This window comes from Saccopteryx leptura, chromosome 7 (assembly GCF_036850995.1).
Source record: "Saccopteryx leptura isolate mSacLep1 chromosome 7, mSacLep1_pri_phased_curated, whole genome shotgun sequence".
In the NCBI taxonomy this organism is placed as follows: Eukaryota; Metazoa; Chordata; class Mammalia; order Chiroptera; family Emballonuridae; genus Saccopteryx; species Saccopteryx leptura.
Genome location: NC_089509.1, coordinates 111,226,977 through 111,248,938, shown reverse-complemented (window position 1 = coordinate 111,248,938; position 21,962 = coordinate 111,226,977). Strand labels below are relative to the sequence as shown.

At 42.8% G+C, this 21,962-nt stretch overlaps 1 protein-coding gene and 1 long non-coding RNA gene across 4 annotated transcripts in view; both read left to right on the top strand.

Moving 5' to 3' along the window:
- Positions 1-21,962, top strand: part of LOC136378559 (uncharacterized) — a 510,347-nt gene that overhangs the window by 291,241 nt on the left and 197,144 nt on the right. The window lies entirely within an intron of this gene.
- SPHKAP (SPHK1 interactor, AKAP domain containing) overlaps positions 1-21,962 on the top strand; it is a 121,741-nt gene that overhangs the window by 84,246 nt on the left and 15,533 nt on the right. For 2 of the 3 annotated variants that reach the window (XM_066345646.1, XM_066345644.1), the window contains exons 5-8: positions 2,258-2,317; positions 3,931-4,065; positions 7,966-8,218; positions 9,808-13,540. In XM_066345646.1, the coding sequence (XP_066201743.1) occupies positions 2,258-2,317; positions 3,931-4,065; positions 7,966-8,218; positions 9,808-13,540 (4,181 nt within the window). The remainder of the gene's footprint in view (positions 1-2,257; positions 2,318-3,930; positions 4,066-7,965; positions 8,219-9,807; positions 13,541-21,962) is intronic. The other variant, XM_066345645.1, reaches the window with a different exon arrangement.

The following is a 21,962-nucleotide window of genomic DNA, read 5'->3' as shown; positions in this document are numbered from 1 at the left end:
CTCTTCCCAAGTGGCTGGGATCTCGCCCCTCCCTTTCAGTGTCCTCGCCAGACCCGAAGCCTTCCCCTCAGTACACAGCTCACGGAACCCCGGGGCAGACTCCCAAGCGTTAATGTTTTAGTCACACGTAACTCTCACGCGAACCCCCGAGAAGCTTGTGTTCAACTTCCCGTTCCCGAACTGTCCTCGGACACTCCGATAGAAACACAGGGAGAAGCCTCGCTTACAGGTGGCGAGATCTCCATCGAACCGTTCGCGCTCTCACAACTCTTATTGCACAGGAAGCATTCACAGAATTGTGATTTCTCATTTCATCCAACTCTTTAGAAAGCCTGCTGATGTCCTGGCCGGGTAGTTCAGTCGGATAGAGTGTCCTCCCGATACATCAAGTGTGTGGGTCCGACCCCCCGGCCAGAGCACAGACAAGAGACAGGAGTCAACCAGTGAATGCATCAATAAGTGGAACAACAAATTGATGTTCTCTATCTTACTCTCTCTCTTTTTTCTTTCTGCTCCTTCCCCTCTCTGTCTCTCTCTAAAATTAATTTTTAAAAATTTTAAATAAAAAATAAAACGTCTACTGAATTACACCCAGAGTCTTCGTTGTGCCGGGTTTTCAGTGGGCAGAAAGAAAGGCATTTTGCTCACAACTTGGATCTCACTGTGGAGTCTCTCCAGCAGGGGCCTCTCGCCTTGGGCTTCACAGCCTCTGCCGTCTCCCCCTCCTCACCTTGTGCGGAACAGAAAGCCTCTTATCATCACTCAGCAGGTGCTGATGAGGGAACAGCCATCCAGTTCTCGTTTCCGCCATTTTCCCCCTTCTCCTTTTGTATGTGTCTTCCCTGCCTTCCAAGCGCACCTCACATCCAGCCTTCTCTGCAGTTCCATTTGTGAGTGAGCCCGTTCTCCCAACTTCTTCCTCCAGCACAAGGACCTGGGATGCCTAGTAACAGTGTTATTTCCATAGTTGCAGCCGTGTGTTCTGCCTGCAGACATATCAGAACTCCCTGGGAACCAAAACAACCCCTTGTATCGTTTGCCTCCCTCACACCAGCACCAGCACCGACACACACGCTTGGGAGATGGAGGGTCCTGAGTCCCCTCACCAAACTCCGGAGTCCTCACCCACACCCGCCAAGAGAGGAAACACGTACAAGGGAAACTCCATCACAAGAACCATTCCACCTCAAGGTGGATTTACTGTAAAATCACCAAGGCTTACAATCCGAGGCTCCTTTCTCAGTGCTCTTGGCTGGGGTTGGGCAATGTGCTCACGTGGGTATATGTTTTTGTAAAATACTCGAAAGGAAATTTGAATTACAATTCTTTCTTTCCATTCAGACTCTTGCTACATCTTACCTCCCCTCATCCTGAGAGTCATTGGAGTGACCACAGACTGGTGTGGGGTCTCACTTAAGGGAAATTGAGTGTCCTTGTGTTTACATGAGATATATTTATGTGCTTTAAGGTCACTTGCATTGATAGTTAAATGACTGCTAGCCATCCACATGTCAGAATGGCTTCCGGAAATACTCCTGCCGCAGACAGTGACAGCTCAGCCAGCCACTGAGACGTGACGGTGTGAGCTCAGAGATGGTGCTGCGGTTCCGAGCATGTCCCACCACCCCAAACACAAAACTGTACGTACGGGAGAGAAAGAACAAGGCATATGTGGCAGAAGCTAGTTGTTAGGTGCGTGACATTATAAATACAAGATTGGTTCTGACCTGGAAGGAATTTATCTCATAATGTAGCATTGACCATAATAACTACACCATGTTTGTTTGTTTGTTTTAATGGGAATAATATAAAAGATAATCTTCCCAATGTATGGCTGTTGTAAGCCCAGGATACTTGAGGAAAACTCAGTGAGAAGAGGGAAGAGGGAAGTGAGGAGATGTTATAAACAAAAGTTTCAAGTATTATATATATAAGTCTTTTGTTTTCCTATTTCATGAGATTCGATAACCCTTGATAAACTTGAGATGTTGCAGTGGCTGTTACATTGACTCCAGTACAAAGAGACTGCTTTGTTTGTTGGGCCGTGAAGGGAAGAGGACATTTGGTGGGATCCGTGGGAATTATGACTGGGGAAAAGAGGGCTGCAGAGAAGCCCCAAGGTAAAAGAGATGTCTGTGTTCAGACAACTGTGTTGCATATGTGCGACTCAGATCATTTGCCCCCCACTGACTCCTGCTTTCTTAAGACAGAACTGCCAGGTGGTTCACTCAGCTGCCTCTTGTCGCCCCTTTCCCAGGTCTGCTTTGTGAACCTGGACGTGAACAAGGATGAGTGCAGCACGGAGCACCTGCAGCAGGTAACACTGGGGACCCGAGACCCAGGAGCTCGTGATGAGTGAGAGCTGGCTACACTGACGAGAAAACCGACATGATGTCATCTCTAAATTATGCTCATTTTGTAGGGACTCTGATTGGATGGTTTCGTCACAGCCCAGTTCCCTGACCCCATTCCTGCACTTTCCTGTGTAATTGGCCCGCCCTGTCTCTGTGAAACTTGCTTTCCCACAAGACAGGGCTGCTCTGCAGGCAGTTCTTTCTCCTGCCCACCAGTCCCTGAAAGTGGCTTTTCCTGCTCCCCCCTCTGCACTCCCAAGCAGTCTGTCTCAGATGACTTTTCCAAGGTTTTTCCAAAACCTGCTTGATGCCAGCCAGCCCTTCCCTCTGGCTCTCAGGCGGCTGCTTCCTGCTGCTTCTGCATCGTGAAATGTTTTCCCTCCAGCCTTGGTTCCCCCGCCCGGCCGACACAGATCTGGGGCAAGAACGTTTTGCACTCTGCAGCAGCTGAGGATTCTAAGATCACCCTGGGTTGGGCGGATCCTAATGTCAATCCTTGACCACACACAGGAACTCAAGGGCTCACTTCGTCCTTTGGGCTAGAGGCTGTGAACTCAATAGGAAGAATGATTGGTGTGATCTGACTGTCATTTCACGCCCAAAGCTGAGGATAGTTCTCATACTCTGATACAATGTGTTTCATGTATAGCAGCCCACCACTGGCGGCTTGGCCATCACAGAACCGTCAACCTGCAATTACTCAGTGACTTCTGTAATGCTTTTCTTGACAATCCTTCATCTGAAGCTTTCCATAAGTTCCAAATATCATTCATCTGTGTAGTATTAGAAGGGTTTTCAAAATAGATTGCACAGGCCCTGGCCGGTTGGCTCAGCGGTAGACTGTTGGCCCAGCGTGTGGAAGTCCCGGGTTCAATTCCCAGTCAGGGCACACAGGAGAGGCACCCATCTGCTTCTCCACCCTTCCCCCTCTCCTTTCTCTCTCTCTCTCTCTTCCCCTCCCGCAGCCAAGGCTCCATTGGGACAAATTGGCTCAGGCGCTGAGGATGGCTCCATGGCCTCCGCCTCAGGCACTAGAATGGCTCCAGTTCCAATGGAGCAATGCCCCAGATGGACAGAACATCGCCTCCTAGTGGGCATGCCAAGTGGATCCCGGTCGGGTGCATGTGGGAATCTGTCTCTCTGCCTCCCCGCTTCTCACTTCAGAAAAATAAAAATAAAAATAGATTGTACATACGATTACATTTGATGGAATTACGGTGCAGAGTGCATCAAGATGAGATGCCAAAAAACTGTGTGTTTGGATATTTATATTAGTCTCCCTGCCTTTCTCAAAAATAAATAAATAGATAAGTAAATAAATGTTTACTTTTGGAAATTTAGTACTAAAATTTTTTTTAAAGTTTTATGCTTTAGGGTTTTTCTATTTCAATCTAAACCTTTATGCATTAATTTTACACAGTCTCTTCTGGTAATAATTTTAGTAGATCAGGTAAATAGTGTAAATAGTTACATGATATATTTTTTGCATGTAAAGTGGTTTTGGGGTAGTGCTTTTTGGGGGTGTTTTGAAAATGAAAAGAAATCCTCTAAACTAATGAAGATTCTTGCTCTACAGAAATTGGTCAACGTTTCACCAGATCTCCCAAAACTTATCAGCTCCATGAATGTCCAAAAACCAAAAGAAAATGAAATTGTCCTCCTCAGTGGATTAACATCTGGGAATCTGCAGGCAGGTTTTAAAGTCTCACAGGTAAGCAGTAGAACCTCTGGATAAGGAGTTCATTCACTAGTGATACGTTCTCCATGGTTGACTCTTGGCAAATATCAGTATGAACACCAAATAGATGGCACACTTACCTCTTATAGCATAAAAATTTGTTAAAGTCTTTGTATTCAAGAATAGTCTTCCTTTGTGTTTCTCCTAAATATTGCCACTTAGCATCTGACAGACCTTCCTTTATGTCAACTCCTGACATCTATTCTTTTCTCTGTTCGTGGTGCTAAGTGGCACTTGAACTAGAGCTGACACAGCTCAGGCACTGATTGGTGAGTCTGATTTTCTACAAATCCACTGGGTAATAAAAACAGAATTGTCATCAGTTTCAAGAATAATACCAGAATTCTAATTCATACTCTGTGGTTCCAGAATCCCACAGGTTCTCCTCTGGGTGTTTTATTTCTCAGGATGTACCTAACAACCAAATAATAAATACAAGATAGCAGCCTCAGGATGCAAAGTTGTTTCCTGGTCCCAAGGAATGAAATCCCAGGAAAAAAAAAAGTGTTACTACAAATAAAGCAGGACTTAAAATGCTATTATTTTCATTCAACATACTGATGTCCATTGTTATTATATAAGACATTATTATACTCATTATGTGAGGAAAATTTAAAAAAAATTAAATTATTTAATCAATTTACAGAAAAAAATATATAAAATACATTTAGAGGCACACTGTATAAAAGATTGCTAATTTTCTGAAATATGTTGATAATGATAGCTACAGATTAAGATAATAGCCTTTGTTTTTAAATTGTGCTTTCTTAGGTTTTAGTTTTGCTGAAATTTTTTAAATACCTTATTCCGCAGTCTTCCAAAATATCAAAAAACTCTGAGGTCCACTCACTATTTCTCACCCAATTCCTAATGCTTCATAAAACTGTACACACAGACCTTACAATTTGTTAATCAAGACTAGAACAAAATTCCTCAAGTTCAATCTAATAATACGTTTCCTTTGTGAGGAAATAAGTCATCTGAAAAGAGAATACAAAAATGGTCTGAATACCCTCTCTTCACATTAGGCAAAATCCAGATGATCAAACATAATTTACAAGCCTGAGTTTTAAGAATATTTGTGGACCAAGGCCTGTTAGTTTGGATTGCTAATTAAGTATGGAAGGAAATTGACTTGAGCACAAAGAGACCGCATTGTCTCATGTAACTAAAAAACCCAGTGGGCAGATTAAATAGAGAGACTTGAATACCATCATCAGACATGAGCTTTTTCTTGTGGTCTCCCTCCTGCTTTCTCTCTGTTTATCCCATTATCAGACAAGGTCTTCCCACAAGGAGGCAAAATTTCTTTGGGAGTAAAAAAGACAGTATCTCTTCCAGCTGGCTCCTAGCAAAAGTCTCATTGTGTCTTATTGGCTCTCATGTGTCACGTGCCCATTTCTGAACCAATCACTGTGTCCTGAGGGATATGATATTCAGATTGGCCAGGCCTGGGTCACACAATCACCTCTGGTGTGGGAGGTAAATTACTTTCATGTGAATTTACTGGAGTGTGAGTGGCTCAAAATGACATCCCACAGGGTATGAGAACCAAAAGAAAATTAAATGACATATGGTCACAAATGCAGCTTAGCTGTCCATTAAGGAAAGGGAGAGTAAAATTGCCCAGGACTTATTACACATCATCAAAAACCTGGTTAAATTTCTGCATACTTTTTCTAACAGCTGTCAAAACCTCCTGTGAACTACAACAGAAACACTTCAAACTCCTTTTTTCTAAGGGTTCCCATCACTTCCTCTGTATCACTTCACCCACAGAAAGGCTAGACGGTCCTTTCAAGGTCACCCAAATATAAAGCGCAAGAACCAGCATTGCACGCCGGGACTGTTGGATTCCAACTCCTGTACCCTCTCCAGTCCTTCCCAGGGCCTCCTGGTCCAGCCAACAGAGATCCGGATGTGTGCAGTTTGGGAGGGATGATGGGTTGCACCTGGACCTCCTCAGACTCAGGCATGCTTAGTAGGATGATGTCTTCGTCTCCACAGCAAAAAGGACAGCCACTGGAGGAGAGCTTATGACTGCACAGAATAAGCATCTCAGAGAAATATTTTCGTGGAGGAAAATAACTGGTTTTACTTCTATTTTCCACTTAGTATTTTACTTGACTTTTGGCTGCTGTAATGATTATCCTTAAGATTTTTAAAGAGTCTTATCCTAAGACTCTACTGAGGACGGTTTGGAGAAGAAAAGGTAACTGCTGTGCCCACTCCTCACTTGTTGCTCACTGATATGTATTCATTGGTCTTTGAGGCACATGCCTGGGTAGCTGTGTTATGTGTTTATATGAATATATACATATATTTAATAATATCCACACCAAAAAAAGGTCCAAGAGAGCACCAGACTGTAAGTAAGTAGTTTCATGAGAACAAGACGTCCGACTCAGTTATCACTGTGTTTCAGCACCTATGTGAGTGATTAGCACACAGTAGGCTCATAATAAATAATTGTTGAATGACTCAACACATAAACGAGTGAAGGATGTTATGGAGATTTTCTTTCATGTTTCCAATTGTATAATCTAATCATAAAATAATGTAGCAATACAAACAAGCAATCGAGTCATTTGCAGAGGTAACAAGACAGAGACAGAGATCACCAAAGACAGCATTGCTCATAGATAACCAGATAACCAGACTCAGAGAGCAGGCCAGGTGCTCCGTGCGTTAGCATTGTAATAATAGAGTACTTTTCTAGCCCAAAGGAGCATAGACAGTTTGTACGTGGATGATGACTCTTCCTGTTTTTACTACTCCACCCTGGTCCTTGGGGTTTTTTGTTGTTGTTTCTTTACACATGCTTTTCTACTTAATCTTTCTTCAATTATTTTTTTTTTGGAAAGAAAAAAAAAAAAGACTACACATTTAAATAGTCCTCCACATTTCTCAAAGTGCTCTTATATTATTTTATTAACTCACTATGACTAGTTTCTGAGAATAGAAAAAGGTATTTTTTTATCTTTATTTTATAGACTAGAAGACTAACGTTAAGTGAGAAAGTGAGGCAACTTGTTATATGAACCACTGCAAATTCGAAGCTGACCTCCCGAATCTGTCTTTGGCACCATAATTTCCTGGGTCAGGCTTGTTTGTTCCCTTCCACACCTGGTCTACGGGAACTTTAGCTATGCCCTTGGTACTGACCTATACATCCCCAGTTAACCCAGCTCAAGTGGCCTCTGCCAAAATCTCCATCCTTACCTACAGATTAGCAAGTAAGCAACTTCTAATGGGACAAGGTAGCCAAACTGAGACTATCCCTAAACAAGCAGGTATCGGCAATAGCTGACTAAGAGGAGATGTACCATTGCTGTGTTACCCCAATAGTGATGGTCTATGGAAACAGATAGATCATGGTACCCACATAACAGTGGAGGCCTTTGGAAAATTTGCTCCAATTTGCAAAACTACCCAGTTTACTTTTCGTCTGGGTAAATCCACTTATGGAACACAGATGGACTACAGTTCTCCTCCCAGCTCTTTAAAACCCAGTTGCAGTTTGTTGTGGGGACTTGTGGTCCAACCCAGTTCTGGCCTCTCTCCCCTGTTTCAATAGCTTTGAATACAGTCTCCCTCACCTGTTTAACTTTGCCCAGGGCAATTTTTGCTTTGACAGAAGAGAAAAAAAATATACAACTGGTCTGTTTTGCCCTGAATCAAATTTTCTCCTAGGTACTCTGTGTTCCCAAACATCACTTGAATTTTTTTCAAGAAGCTCATCAATATAAGCTCAGAAGACGTTCCAAATACTTTAAGTCTCTATCAGGAGAGACTGGTGGAAGAAGAAAGGTCAGAGTCAATGGTTTTCTGTTTTCTCTTTTAACAAATGCCTTTTTTCCTCTCCACTTGTAGTGTCCTTGGCTGCCAGATATCTGCTTGGTCCAGTGTGCGAGAGGGAACAGGCCAAACAGTACCAACTGCATCATCTTTGAAATCAACAAATTTCTGATTGGTCTGGAGCTGGTTCAGGAGCGGCAGCTCCACCTGGACACAAGCATCTTGAAGGTGGAGGATGACACCAACTGCTCCCTGTCTTCAATCGAGGAAGACTTTCTCACCGCGTCTGAGCACTTGGAGGAGAGCGAGGCGGAAGAATATAGGAACGGTGAGAACTGTCCCGGAAAACAAGTGTGCGTTCTGAAATTAGCCACCTTAGAAAAATGTGTCTGCATGAAATTTTAGAAAAGCTTCAGGCCACGTCAGTTCGGCTGACACATCACAATCGTCACTAACTGATTTTAGGGAGGGAAGGAGGATAAGAGAACACCAGAGAAGATGCTGACTGGTGCACTTAGATCTAATGGCTAGATAGTTCTGTTCTCCCTGAAGATGCTGGACCGGTGCTGAAGGAAATCTGGGTGTTTTGAAAGGAAATCCTCCTGCCTGCCAAGACATGGAGACTCTCACTGGGGGTGGGGGAGTTCACTTCCCTAAAACTTCCATCCAAGCTACCTATTTGTTGAAGCCAAGTTGGACTGGCCTGAATCCTCACTGCCTCTTTGAAGCGGTGAACCCTGGGGCTGGTTATCTAATCTTTCTGAGCCCTTGTCTATAAATTGGGAGAATAGTAGTTCAAATAGCACTATTCTATTTAAAATGGATATAATTGATTATGATATGATATGATGTGATGATATGATATGATGTGATGATATGATATGATTGGTATGATATTGTCATACGTCTGGGAAATGCATTTTTAAGCAAGTTCTTTGTTGTGCAAACATCATAGTGAGTGCATTTACACAAACTTAGATGTTATAACCGACTACATGCTTAGGCTGTGTGGTAGAGCCTATTGCTCCTAGGCTATAAGCCTCAACAGCATATTACTCTAAAAAACAATGTGAGATGAAATCAAGAACAAGAGCAAATGGTGCAATCAAGAGACTGGGTAAACAAGATGTATGCGGCTGCTGCAGGTGCAGCACAGTACACTGTTCTATAGCAAACATTTTGTATACAAGTGGAAAGAGTTGCACCAGGACATTGCAATGGCTACAATGTCTCTAGGTGATCGGAATTTTTCATCTCCATTATAATCCTGTCGGATCACTGTCGTATATGTGATTCGATGTCGGCTAAAATGTCGTTATTTGACGTGTAACTATATTATGCTATTACTAAGGTGAGGACAGAAGGAAATAACCCAGAAAGTCCTTAATACTCATTTATTTGCTCTTTCTATTGACTCATTAATGACGCCCAGTGAACAATGGCCTTTCTTCCCCCACTCTTAGCCTTAGGAAGAGATACCCCAGATGTGGTTGCCACTGTCCCTGGGGTAAGTCCAAGGCAGACTTCAGAGCAAATTTCTGTAACAAAACCCACTGTTGAGGTTGTTCTAAACATCCCCCTCTTCCCTCTCTCCTCGCTGGGAAGTCACAAGATGCACTTTTGGGGTCACCCGAAGAATGGTGACCAGCTTCTCAGCTCTCCAAAGCCTTCTTCTCCCACTGTGACACTTGCATTCCCTTTCTGCATTGAAACCCATTGTGTTGGCCAGCATCCCATAATGAAACACGAAAGCTTTTTTCAGATTTGTTTTTCTTGAAGAAACATTCAAATGCATTTGGGGGAGGAAGGAAAAGGTGTCTGATACTTTAAAGCATGTTAAGAAAATAATTGTTATTTTAGACTCACGAGAACCAGCTATTCAAACAGTAATAGGGGTCTTCATTTTCTCTTCACTAGGTTTCGAGACTATAAATGTCTCAGCCAATGTTATGGAAAGTAAAAAGCCAAAGGAAATCACTCAGGGGGAATGGAATTACAGTAAGGAAAAGTCGCTTTATACTGTGGAAGACAAATACATCAGCAAATATCATACGTCGTTGGCCAAAACAGAAGGATCTCTGGAAACAGTAGCAGAAGATGCAACTTTGCAGAATCTCACTCCATCAGCCAAGCGATGTGAGTGGAAAGGTGACGACACTGTGGGGAATGAGGGGACGACCACAGATGATTATTATTCAGAAAATCATAAAGGTCAAGTGGAAAATGTGCAGGCACTATATATTCCGGGCAGTGCGTATTTCTCCGGGGTGGGTTCGAAAGCAGGACCTTCTTCTGCCTGCGGCACTGTCATGGAGCATGACCACAACTTAGACCCCGGGGACCATGAAGATGGAACCAACGCTCTTCTTCTCGTGCAAGATGGAGAAGCCTCCCCCGGTGAATATGCTACAAATTTAGCAGAATCCGTGCTGCAAGATGCATTCATTAGATTATCCCAGTCTCAGCCTACACTGCCCCAGGAATCCGCCGTCTGTGTCTCTGGAGGAAGTGCTCTGCTCCCCAGCAGCTGCTCCACAAAAGATGCCGTGGTCTCTCGTTCATGGAATGAGCTCCCCAAAATCGTCATTGTTCAGAGCCCCGATGGCAGTCATCCCGCCCCGGACCCAGGCCTCTCTTCATGGCCCGAGATGGAAGTCTCTTTTGACCCCTCAGGTGTCCCCTCTACAGAGGACGCCAGCAGGCACCCCCAGAGTGCTCTAGAAGTAGCACTAGCTTGTGCGGCCACCGTGATTGGAACTATTTCCAGTCCACAGGCCACAGAAAGACTAAAAATGGAGCAAGAATCTCTTAATGCAAACCACCCAGAGCAGCCTCAAGCATCCCAAGTCCTGAAGGAACCTTCTGTCAATGAATACTCGTTTCCTTCTGCTTTGTGTGGCATGACCCAGGTGGCCAGTGCCGTTGCTGTCTGTGGCCTGGGCGAGACAGGAGAGGTGAGGAGCCCCGAGGCTTCGGGTGGAGCCATGTCTGCGCCTGCGTCTTCTGCCGCACTCTGCCCACCATTTAGTTTAGCTGCGGGGCGGGGCACGGAGCTGGGAAACGAAGCCATCGCAGAGGCCTTGTTCAAGGAGGCTGCCCTGGTGTTAACAAGGCCTCATACCTACAGCGGCACTGGCGACCTCCTGGAATCGGTGAACAGAAGAATTGTAGAAGCAGCTTCAAAGCCTCAGACCTCGTGCTCAGGAAATGCCCACGGAAATGACCTGGCGCAGGCCCTGTCCAATGTTATCCTGAAGCACTCCAGTGATGAAGTTCATCAGCACAGTAAAATAACAGACCCCAGCGATGGCAGGCATTCGTCTGAAGCGCTGGATGCCTTCATGGAAAGTACGACTCAGCTGCTCTTCAGTGTGATGCGCTTCACGCTCAGGAAGATGAGCCGTCTTGTCCAGCAGGGTAAATGCCCCACGGTTCTTTCTAAGGATTCCCTCAGGTGGGAGGAAACAGAACTGGGCAACCAGCCACCTGGTCAGGCATGGACAAAAGCCACTGAAAACTCCAGCAGCCCTCCACTTACTCGTCCACGTAGCGCTAGTCTTGCTATCAACAACCTTGTGGATGACAGGCCTCCCGGGCAAGACAGCCAGGGCTTAGCCAAGCCCGGCGTCTTCCAGAACCCCACGCCGCAAGCTGAACTGCCTTCTAGTGCCAGAGTGCCCGGTTCTTCGACTGCTAGAATATTCCCCAAGGACACATATCTGAAAGGTACGGTGGGAAAGGATATAAAAAGCCCTCCGCAGCCTCTGAGTCCCAAGGAGAACGCATGTGGAGCCTCTGCAGAAGGAGAAAGGCCACCAGCAGCCACCAGGGGCAGCCGCGGGTCCCAGGATGCCGAAGACACCCAAGGAAAATCCACTGGCGCCTCATCCCCCAGCAGTGAAGTTCAGGTTCATCTGTCCTTGTCAGGGAGTGACGCGCCGCTTCCCGCTCAGTCCCTGCTGCAGGCAAAGCACACGGACCTAGACTGCGTTACAGACTTCGCCGAAGAATTAGCCGAGACCATTGTCTCCATGGCAACCGAAATCGCAGCCATTTGCCTTGACAACTCCAGTGGAAAACAGCCCTGGTTTTGTGCGTGGAAAAGAGGGAACGAGTTTCTGGTCACCCCGAACGTATCCTGTCGCTCCCTGAAGAGGAGGAAGGAGAGTCAGGCCGCCGGGGCCTCGGTGAGGAAGCACAAGCCCCCGCGGCTCAGCGAGATCAAGAGGAAGACGGACGAGCACCCGGAGCTCAAAGAGAAGCTGATGAACAGGGTGGTGGACGAGTCCGTGAACTTGGAGGACATCCCGGATTCGGTCAATATCTTTGCCAACGAGGTGGCAGCCAAGATCATGAACCTGGGCGAGTTTTCCATGGTGGACGGCGTCTGGCAAGCGCAGGGCTTTGCGCGGAGTCGGCTGCACAGCGGGGACAGGTGGAACCGGCTGAAGGCCTCCAGCTGCGAGAGCATCGCGGAGGAGGACTGCGGCGCCAGGGCCGAGGGCCCCGGCCTGGGCTTGATGAGCACCCTGAGTCAGCCCGTGAGCCGGGCCAGCTCCGTCTCCAAGCAGTCCAGCTGCGAGAGCATCACCGAGGAGTTTTCCAGGTTCATGGTGAACCAGATGGAAAGCGAGGGAAGAGGCTTTGAGTTACTGCTGGATTACTACGCCGGCAAGAACGCCAGCAGCATTGTGCACTCGGCTGTGCAGCAGGCGTGCCGGAGAGGTGACCACCTCAGCGTGAGGCCGAGCTGCCCCTCGAAGCAGTCCAGCACGGAGAGCATCACCGAGGAGTTCTACAGGTACATGCTGAGGGACATTGAACGAGAAAGCAAAGATAACGTCATCTCCTCCAGGCGAAGCAGCCAGGATTGGACAGCTGGTTTACTGTCGCCTTCTCTGCGATCCCCACTGTGTTACAGACAGTCGTCTATGCCAGATAGCAGGTCCCTGGGTGCCAGGCTGACGGTGAGTGCGCCATTCAAAGCCAACTCCTTAGATGGCTTTGCTCAGAACAGCCAGCAAGACTTCCTGAGCGTGCAGCCGGTCAGCGGCGCTTCCTCTACAGGGCTCTGCAAGTCCGATTCCTGCTTGTACCTCAGAGGCGGGACCGACCACATCACAACCATGCTAATTCACGAGACCTGGGCCAACTCCATCGAGGCCCTCATGCGGAAGAACAAAATCATAGTGGATGATGCCCAGGCAGATGCGGAGCCCGTTTCCGGTGGCTCTCCCTTGCGAGTGGACCAGTGTGCAAACAGATTAGCCTCCAGCAGAGTGCAGAGTGGGCCAGTTCTTCTCATCCAGGAATCTATTGATTACCAGAGGAGGGACTCTGTCACCGAAAGCCAGCGTCCCCCAGTCTCCTCTCCAAGCAAAGCTGCTCCTCTTAGTTTAGATTCTAAAGAGGAAACTTCCTTGTGCCATGACGGTGTCCTGAGACACCACACCAGGCAAGCGCTTTGTTCAAGGCAAGTACCTTTGATTCAGATTGAAACAGATCAGAGAGAAGAGTGTGTAAGTGACCCTCAGCACCTCCTCTCCAAACGCAGCCCCCTAGAAGAGGCAGAGGAGCATTTGAAAGAAGAAAAAGCCCCAGAGGTGGCGAAGGATGGAGACACTGAGAAGAGTGCCTGCCAAAGCCATAGGTGAGTGAATGACCCGTGGGACCATAAGAGTGCGTGGGACTGGAGTAATCTTAATCAGTATGTACTCTAAACCTTGGTAACTTGATTGCTGCAAGAACTGAATGCCTGAGGCAATCAATGACCTCCCTGGGTTAAGATGCACTTAATATATAGAAAGATGAATGTGTGTGTGTGTGTGTTTGTGTGTCAACTAATCCATTTGAAAAAATTTAAATTTAAAGAAACTTTAATATTGGAAACTGACATGAAATTATTTTGATACCGTTTTTTCTCTAGGGACTCTTTAGGTTTTTCTTTTTTGCCTTGTTCTAAAGATCTCTGCAGAGATACTGTGCTCTGCAGGTGCTGGCTCATTACATGCATGGTATAATTACGGCAGCTTTAAGGGCAAAACAACACTAGAGTACTGCTATTTCCATTTCTTTCCGGAAATTGTAATGTAAGGTGACACTGCATCTTGACTTCGAGGCAAAGTAATTATTATTTCATGCTGTTTCAAGAAATGCCAATTCTTTTTACAGCTCTCATTTTCCATAGAAGAATCATGAGATTAGTGAATGTAAGACCATTGCATTATTTTTTATATTTTTGGTCTATAGTTAAAGTTAAGCAAAACAGAAAAGAAATTAAGCTACATCTATGAAAAACAAGATGAGGAATAACCTGCATAGTTCTTCAGAGACATGTGCTCACTGTACAAAGAACCCTGCAATAAGCACATTGAATACAGCCTTTATCAAATTTCATTAGCTCCCGAACATCCCCAGTCCTCTCCCACCCTCATCCGGGAAGCAGAAGGACTTTATCGTTAGCTTCTAATGACGTCACCGTTAGAAGACATCATTAAGAGGTACAGGTGGTGCGTGGTCCAGGTGCCGTTAGTGTTCATTCTCAACCCTTGGTGCTAAGAACTATACCTTCCAATTAGGATAAATCCTGGAAGAAATCAAAAGGAAGAAAGCATGAAAATACACTAACCAAAGAGCACAAAGTTAAAACAAATGAAGTATAGGCTAAGCTGACCAAGAAGACAGGTTTTGATAGATCAGTATTCCTCCAGCTGTAGAAAATACTCATCCCAAGTCTTCAGGAGCACTACCTCTCACTTCGATATTCGCCACCTTCAGGAAGTACAGAGAATTACAGGTTTTTTTGTTTTGTTTTGTTTTTGGGTTATCTAAAACTATTTTAATGTGGTGTTTTTCTTAAGAGATTTTTTGCAACCAAGAGGAAAATGCAAAAGAATACATTTCTATCGGTAGAATTTCAAACATTACTGAGGAAAGTCTTTATTTTGGAATTCTAAACAGTAAAGCTGTATCTTCTCAGTACCTTTTAAATTATATAGCACTACCATGGTCTTCTTAGGTGATGAACTCAAGATGCATTCTAGTAATCACATATTACCATGAAGAATTTTTTATTAATATTAGTCACCTACGTGTAATCATAACTAATTTTTATTAAGTAAATTATAATCTTAAAAGTGATCAGAGTTAAAGCAACAAAAGAGCCAATGTGTAATTCTTTAGAATTATTTTAACTTGAGATAGCAGAAAATAGAAAACCCTTAATTTAAAGTCTCCTTGAACTTAGAGATCATAAAATAGCTAAGATATTTAGTCAAAGAAGTTTACCTAGGTAGGAAACATTAATGAACTAATAGTTCAACAAGATATATGGTTATAGTCTCAAACTAAATAGTGATTGTCCCTGCAGTTAAATGAAATTTATTATACAACTTTGACTTAAATATCACTAATATTGTACTTAAAATAGGTACAACCTGGGGACTTTCAAAAATTTTGGAAATATGTGTGAATAAAGTCTCCAATTAATTTACGTTTGTGTTCTATATAATGACCCAAGCACATGACCTGAGCACATATTCTCACGATATGTAATTTGGGTTTCTGATTTTGTTTTCCAGTAATAAAAAGTGAAAAATGTGGAATCACCAGCCTTAGAAATTGAAGAGATGGGTCTGCTTCCAAAGCCTAAGGACTACTAAATATTGAATATATTTTTCTTGATGAAACAATATAAAAAATTGTTATAGAACATGAACTCCTCTAACTAACCTTGTAAACATGTCACTTTGGCAAGTTCCCTAATCTGTCTACCTCAGTTTACTCTCCTGTAGATTGGAATAATAATAATAATAATAATAATATCATAAGAGGATACTTAAAGTCACTGCAATTCAAAAAATATTTGCTTTATGGTTGTATTGTTGCCTTCTGTTAGGGCATAAGGTTGCCTTAATTCCAGAAGATTATTTGTCCAAGAAAAACTTGTGATGAGTAGTGTGAGAATTTTATTAAAACAAGAAAGTTCCCAAGAGAAATTAGTTATATCTAGATTACATTTTCTAATCTCAGAGTTGTCATGAAATTTGATGTGTCAAAATAGTTAAATACAGAACTCAATTCCCTATAAGAGAGTTCCTACCCACCCACTCATAAGAGAGAGGTGTGTGAGTGACTCAAGCAATCTGAATTCTCTTTGGAGGTGGGGAAGTGTCATGTCCTGAAGATATTTCTAGGCTACTCTCTGAGTGACGTTTTCATAATTCTTACTAAGAACTTCATCAAATCTCAACATACTGAAATAAAATCACATTACTTATTTTATTTAACAAAAAGAGTAACGTCTTTTATAATTTGAACATAATATATATATATATATATTCATAAAGAGAATATATTATGGAAATCATGTCCAAATAGAAATACTTGTTGTATTTTAGGCCACCACATTTGTCCAGATACCTGAATTATCCCTCAGTTATTAAGAGTTTAGATGATGTGTTATATAGTATTCCAGTTCTTGATTTGTGAAAAAAATATAATCTTATGGTGGGCAACAAAGTGTTCTTAACTCAGTCATCCCTTCTGAGATCGTTGAAGAATATTTATCTAACTTTTTGATGACTTGGGACCACAAGTATAAACACCAAACTGAGAATTCTGAACATCACACGTCGCACTCACTGACAGTCTGATTTTTTTAGAAACATGTTGTTTATTCATTTATATTTGCTTCAAGAAAAATCATATTCAGACAACAGATAAGTGATATCCATTAACACATACTATCCTTGGGGCTGGCTGCACATGCAGAGGAATATAGAGATTAGGTGCCTGTCCCATGACTATTACACAGCTTCAGGAGAGACAGACAATATACATAGAAAACCTCTTTGGAAAAAAAATATTGGAGAGTGTGACGAGATAAATAGTAAAAGGAGTAGTGTGATGGAGAGTAACTAATTGGTCCAAGTGGCTGCTTGATAGGGTGTTAGCTTGTGTGATGAGACTTAGCAGGTAGGTAAGGGGCGAACCATGTGAAGAAAAGAAGTAAGACTTGCAGTTCAAGCATTATGGTAGTTTAGCTAGCCTGGGAAATTCTCCCACTATGAATCAACTAGAAATTCTGGATTGATATAATAAACATCCTTAAAAATAAGCTTACCATTGTTATTAATCATAATCATCATCCTCATTGTTTCAGAGGCAGAAAATGAAAGGATCTGGAAACAAAAGTGATAAGTTAACACTGATTCTGCACTTGGTCCTGAAACGTTTGTCAGTTTCAGCAATATACACCTTTATTTTCTAAAGGCTAAAGAAACCAGGAAGTAATAATGTGGGCTGGTGAACAGTTAAGACTTAGAACTGACACCAGCCTCCGCTAGAAAAGGGAGATGATTTTAAAAATCTGTCATTCAGGGTTAGGTCTCTGGGTAGAGGTGGAGGGAACACATTCTCTAAGAATTTATAACCACAGCTTGCCCTAAATGCATGTGTGGTCCAGGGAACTCACAAGCTCATAAATTACCTTAAAGCATCTCAGGTTAATAGCACTGTAGGGTCTTAGCAAAGGTAAAAATAAATCTCTAGATAGTGAAGCCCAAGTCTCAAAGGATTCCAACAAAGAAAACCATATCAAATTTGTTAAAAATATATGTGTAAAATTGTGAATATGTAATTACCTAAATAAAAGAACTTCAGACTACATGAAATAAAACCTGGTGGAAGTGGAAAGAGAAATAGACAAATTCAAAATTATAGTTGGAAATTTCACATTCTCTCAGTAATTGATAGAATAATAGACAAAAAGTCAATAAGGATATACAAGACTTGAACAATATTCTCAGTCAACTTGACCTAATTAATATTTATTAAACACTCCATTAACAACAACAGTATATACATTTTTTCCAAGTGCACTTAAAACATTCACCAAGACGTCTTAATACATTTAAAAGGAATTAAAATCATATGAAATATGTTCTCCAATTACAATGGAATTAAACTAAAAGTCAGTAACAAAGAGATGTCTGGGAAATCCCCCAAAATATTTGGAAATTAACAACATACAGCTTTTATTCTTTGACAGAGAGAGAGAGAGTCAGAGCGAGGGACAGACAGGAAGGAAGAGAGATGGGAAGCATCATTCTTTGTTGTGGCACCTTTATTCACTGATTGCTTTCTCATATGTGCCTTGACTGAGGGCTACAGTAGAACGAGTGACCCTTGCTCAAGCCAGCAACCTTGGGCTTGAGCCAGCGACTATGGAGTCATGTCTCTGATCCCACGCTCAAGCCAGTGACCGTGCACTCAAGCTGGTTGAGCCTGCGCTCAAGCCGGCAACCTCGGGGTTTTGAACCTGGGTCTTATGCATCCCAGTCCGATGCTCTACCCACGTGGCACCGTCTGGTCAGTTAAAAACACACTTCTAAATTATCCATTAGTCAAAGAATAAGTTAAAAGGGAAATTAGAATAAATTTTAAGTTGAATGAAAATGAAAACACAACACATCAATTTTGTGGGATGCAACTAAAGCAGCACTTAGAAAAGAAATTAATACCTTTCAATGTTTCCTTTTAAGGAAGAATTATAAATGACCTTAAGCTAAAAAAGGATGATCAAATTAAATCCAAAGTAATATAAGGAATAAAATGATAAAAATAAGAGCAGAAATCAATGATTACAAAAAGAGTAGAAAAAAAATCAATGATACCAAAAGCTCTTTTAGTCTAGAGGTTGGCAAATAAGTACATGTTTATGCATTTAAAGCTAAATTAAAATATGTAAGGTGTTTAATTGTCATGATTGTTACCTTCACTGAACTTTTTACAGTAATAAGCAACTGCATGGATTATTGGAAAGAATGCTTTTACTGTGTTTATGTATTTATTTTTATTGTTACCTTCTACCTATAGCAAGTCATTCCTCTTTTACTTTACTTTTATAGAAATAATTCAAAAATTCTTTTCTCCTTTTTTTTCTTTTTTTCTTTTTTTTTAGTTTATAGAGAGAATAAGGAAGAGAGAGATACAGGAACATAGATCTGTTCCTGTATGTGCCCTGACTGAGGATCAAACTGGCAACCTTTGCACTTTAGCATGATGCTCCAACCAACCAAGCTATCTGGCCAGGGCCAAAATTCTTTTTTTTTTTCTTTTTTGTTTTTTGTATTTTTCTGAAGCTGAAAACGAGGAGAGACAGACAGACTCCCGTATGCACCCGACCGGGATCCACCCGGCACGCCCACCAAGGGCGATGCTCTGCCCACCAGGGGGCGATGTTCTGCCCCTCCGGGACATCGCTTGCCACGACCAGAGCCACTCTAGCACCTGGGGCAGAGGCCAAGGAGCCATCCCCAGCGCCCGTGTCATCTTTGCTTCAATGGAGCCTTGGCTGCGGGAGGGGAAGAGAGAGACAGAGAGGAAGGAGGTGGGGGTGGAGAAGCAAATGGGCGCTTCTCCTATGTGCCCTGGCCGGGAATCGAACCCCGGTCCCCCGCACGCCAGGCTGACGCTCTACCGCTGAGCCAACCAAAATTCTTTTATAAAATAAACATATATAGGTTATAAAAAGTAAACTAATTTAAATCAATTTTCTTATAATGCAGATATGGCAAAAATTACGACACTGGTTTGCTAGTAAATGAAGTTAGGGGAACATTGAGCTAGATGGTCAGATCTCCGCTAACTCAGAAATCCTACAGATTAATTCAATAGCATATCACATGCAGTCCTCTAAAGCTCTGTTTGTGAACTGTAAGACCAGAAGTGGGGAAAAGCCAAATATATACATCTGCATGTCACATCCGTGCAATATTCATAAATAAACAAGCAGAGCTATAAATTCTCTCAAAGGGAAATGAGAACTAGTGTTTGTGGTGATCATTACTCATTCTGAATTCCCCAGTTATGCAACATGGAATATGAAATTTACTGTAAAATAGAGTATGAAATTGAGATAAAAGAAAATCCACTGAGAGACTCATTTTTAACGTGGACGTTCAGTATCCATCACTGAGATGTAACTTCTGCTTTAGTAAGAAATATCCTGCAATGACTTTTCCTAATAACATAAGGCCCTAATTTAATAAAACATTAGTTCAGGAAATGACTTTTTAACTAAACAAACAAATGGCTTCGGAATTCTCTCCTTTGTTCTCTGTACTGGCTCCTTTCCACTTTTTGTGGAATATGTATATTGTTTTCATTTGTTATCAGTGAATTTGGCTTTCATTTGAATTTAACTAAATTCTCTAAATGTCTCTGGCTGCATTGATTCTTCTCTTCTCTTTTGGCTCTGTTTGGAAGCATATCAGCATTTATGAGAGGAAATTAAACTTATTAAGGACCTCTTTTTTACCAAATATTAGCAACACGGCATGCTAGAAACAGCCACACTGCAATATTGCATCTTTCCAGAATGCTGTAAGAAAGAATCTTCGGGGTGAGGATCCAGTCATTAAGCTAAATGCATTAAATAAATTTTATTTTCTAATTTAGATGATGTAAAAAAAAGCTCTGGTGAAATGAATATTATTATTTCTCTTAGAGAGGTTGACTTACTGACAGGTGGTAGAGGGTTAGAGTTAGGGCTAGGGTAAGAGTAAGAGTTAGGGTTAGAGTAAGGGTTAGGGAACTTACAGTGGCTGGGCTTCAGGAACAGTGCTCAGATCACCTCAATCCTCCAACATTTGGTCAGAGAAAGCAACAGGGCAAAGACCAAGAGGCAGAAAATTCCTGGCATGTTTGAGAAACAACAGATGGTTTTGTTTGCTTAATAATGACTGGAGTGGAGGTAGATAAAACCTGGAAGGCAGGAGAAGTACATGAGGGACAGAGTTTAGCCTCAGGAAGTTCTTGTAGAATGTTGACAAGAATGGTCAAAGATATGTCTTAAGAACATCAGTTAGGAAGCTGTGTGTAGAAGGTTTTGAGAGAGCAGAAACAGTTGGGGCTCTTCTGTTTGGAGGCTGATACAGGGTAGTCTGGCCAAGGAGTAACAGCAGGAGCAATGCCCGTGGGTCTCAAAACTTGAGGTCTAACATCTGGTACCAGTTCATTGGACCTCACTGAGCTTTGCATCCTAATCTACAGGAAATCCATGATGTGTATTCCAAATCTAAAATTCCAGCAGTTTAAAAGAATTTAATATAATGTCATGAGTGTAAAGACAGAGATAAGTGTGTGAGAGATACTCTAGAGGTGGAACTGAAAGTATACAGCAACTGATTGACTGCAAAAGGCTGAATGCAGAAGACTGCAAGATTTTAAGTCCAAATGCTCAGAAAGAACAATGGAAATAAGAAACACAGGAAGAGGATGCAGGGCCACCAGAATTCATTTTAGAGACATCGATTTTGAGATTGTAATGAGGCAGACCGGGTCTGGTCAGGCCAGCTGATTAGAGTGTCTGAATCAGGCTGGAGTTCAGAAGCTATTCGCATAGGCTGGAGAGTGGATGAGGTTGCTGAGGGACAGACTGGAAAGGAGAGCAGAGAACCATCGGACCTGGTTGTAGAGACACTTAGAGGAGAAACAGAGAACCAAGCTCCAATCTACAACTGTCCAGACAGGCAGGACTTCAGAGGAGCCCGGGGAGGAAAGATAAATGCTCAGAGCACTAACTTGGTCTAAAGCAGTGGTCCCCAACCCCCGGGCCGTGGACTGGTACCAGTCCATGGGCCATTTGGTACCAGTCCGCAGAGAAAGAATAAATAACTTACATTATTTCTGTTTTATTTATATTTAAGTCTGAATGATGTTTTATTTTTAAAAAATGACCAGATTCCCTCTGTTACATCCGTTTAAGACTCACTCTTGATGTTTGTCTCGGTCACGTGATACATTTATCTGTCCCACCCTAAAGACTGGTCCGTGAAAATATTTTCTGACATTAAACTGGTCCGTGGCCCAAAAAAGGTTGGGGACCACTGGTCTAAAGCACTAATCCAGGAAAGTGGTGCTGACAAAAATCAGAAGTTTTTAAGGGAGAAGATAGTGTAAAAATGTGTCTGCAAGTGCAAAATATGTATAGAGGCATTTCTAGGCAAAATGACTTTGGAAACCACCAGGGCTGGGGTGGGTATATTTTTTCCAGCATGCTCCACATA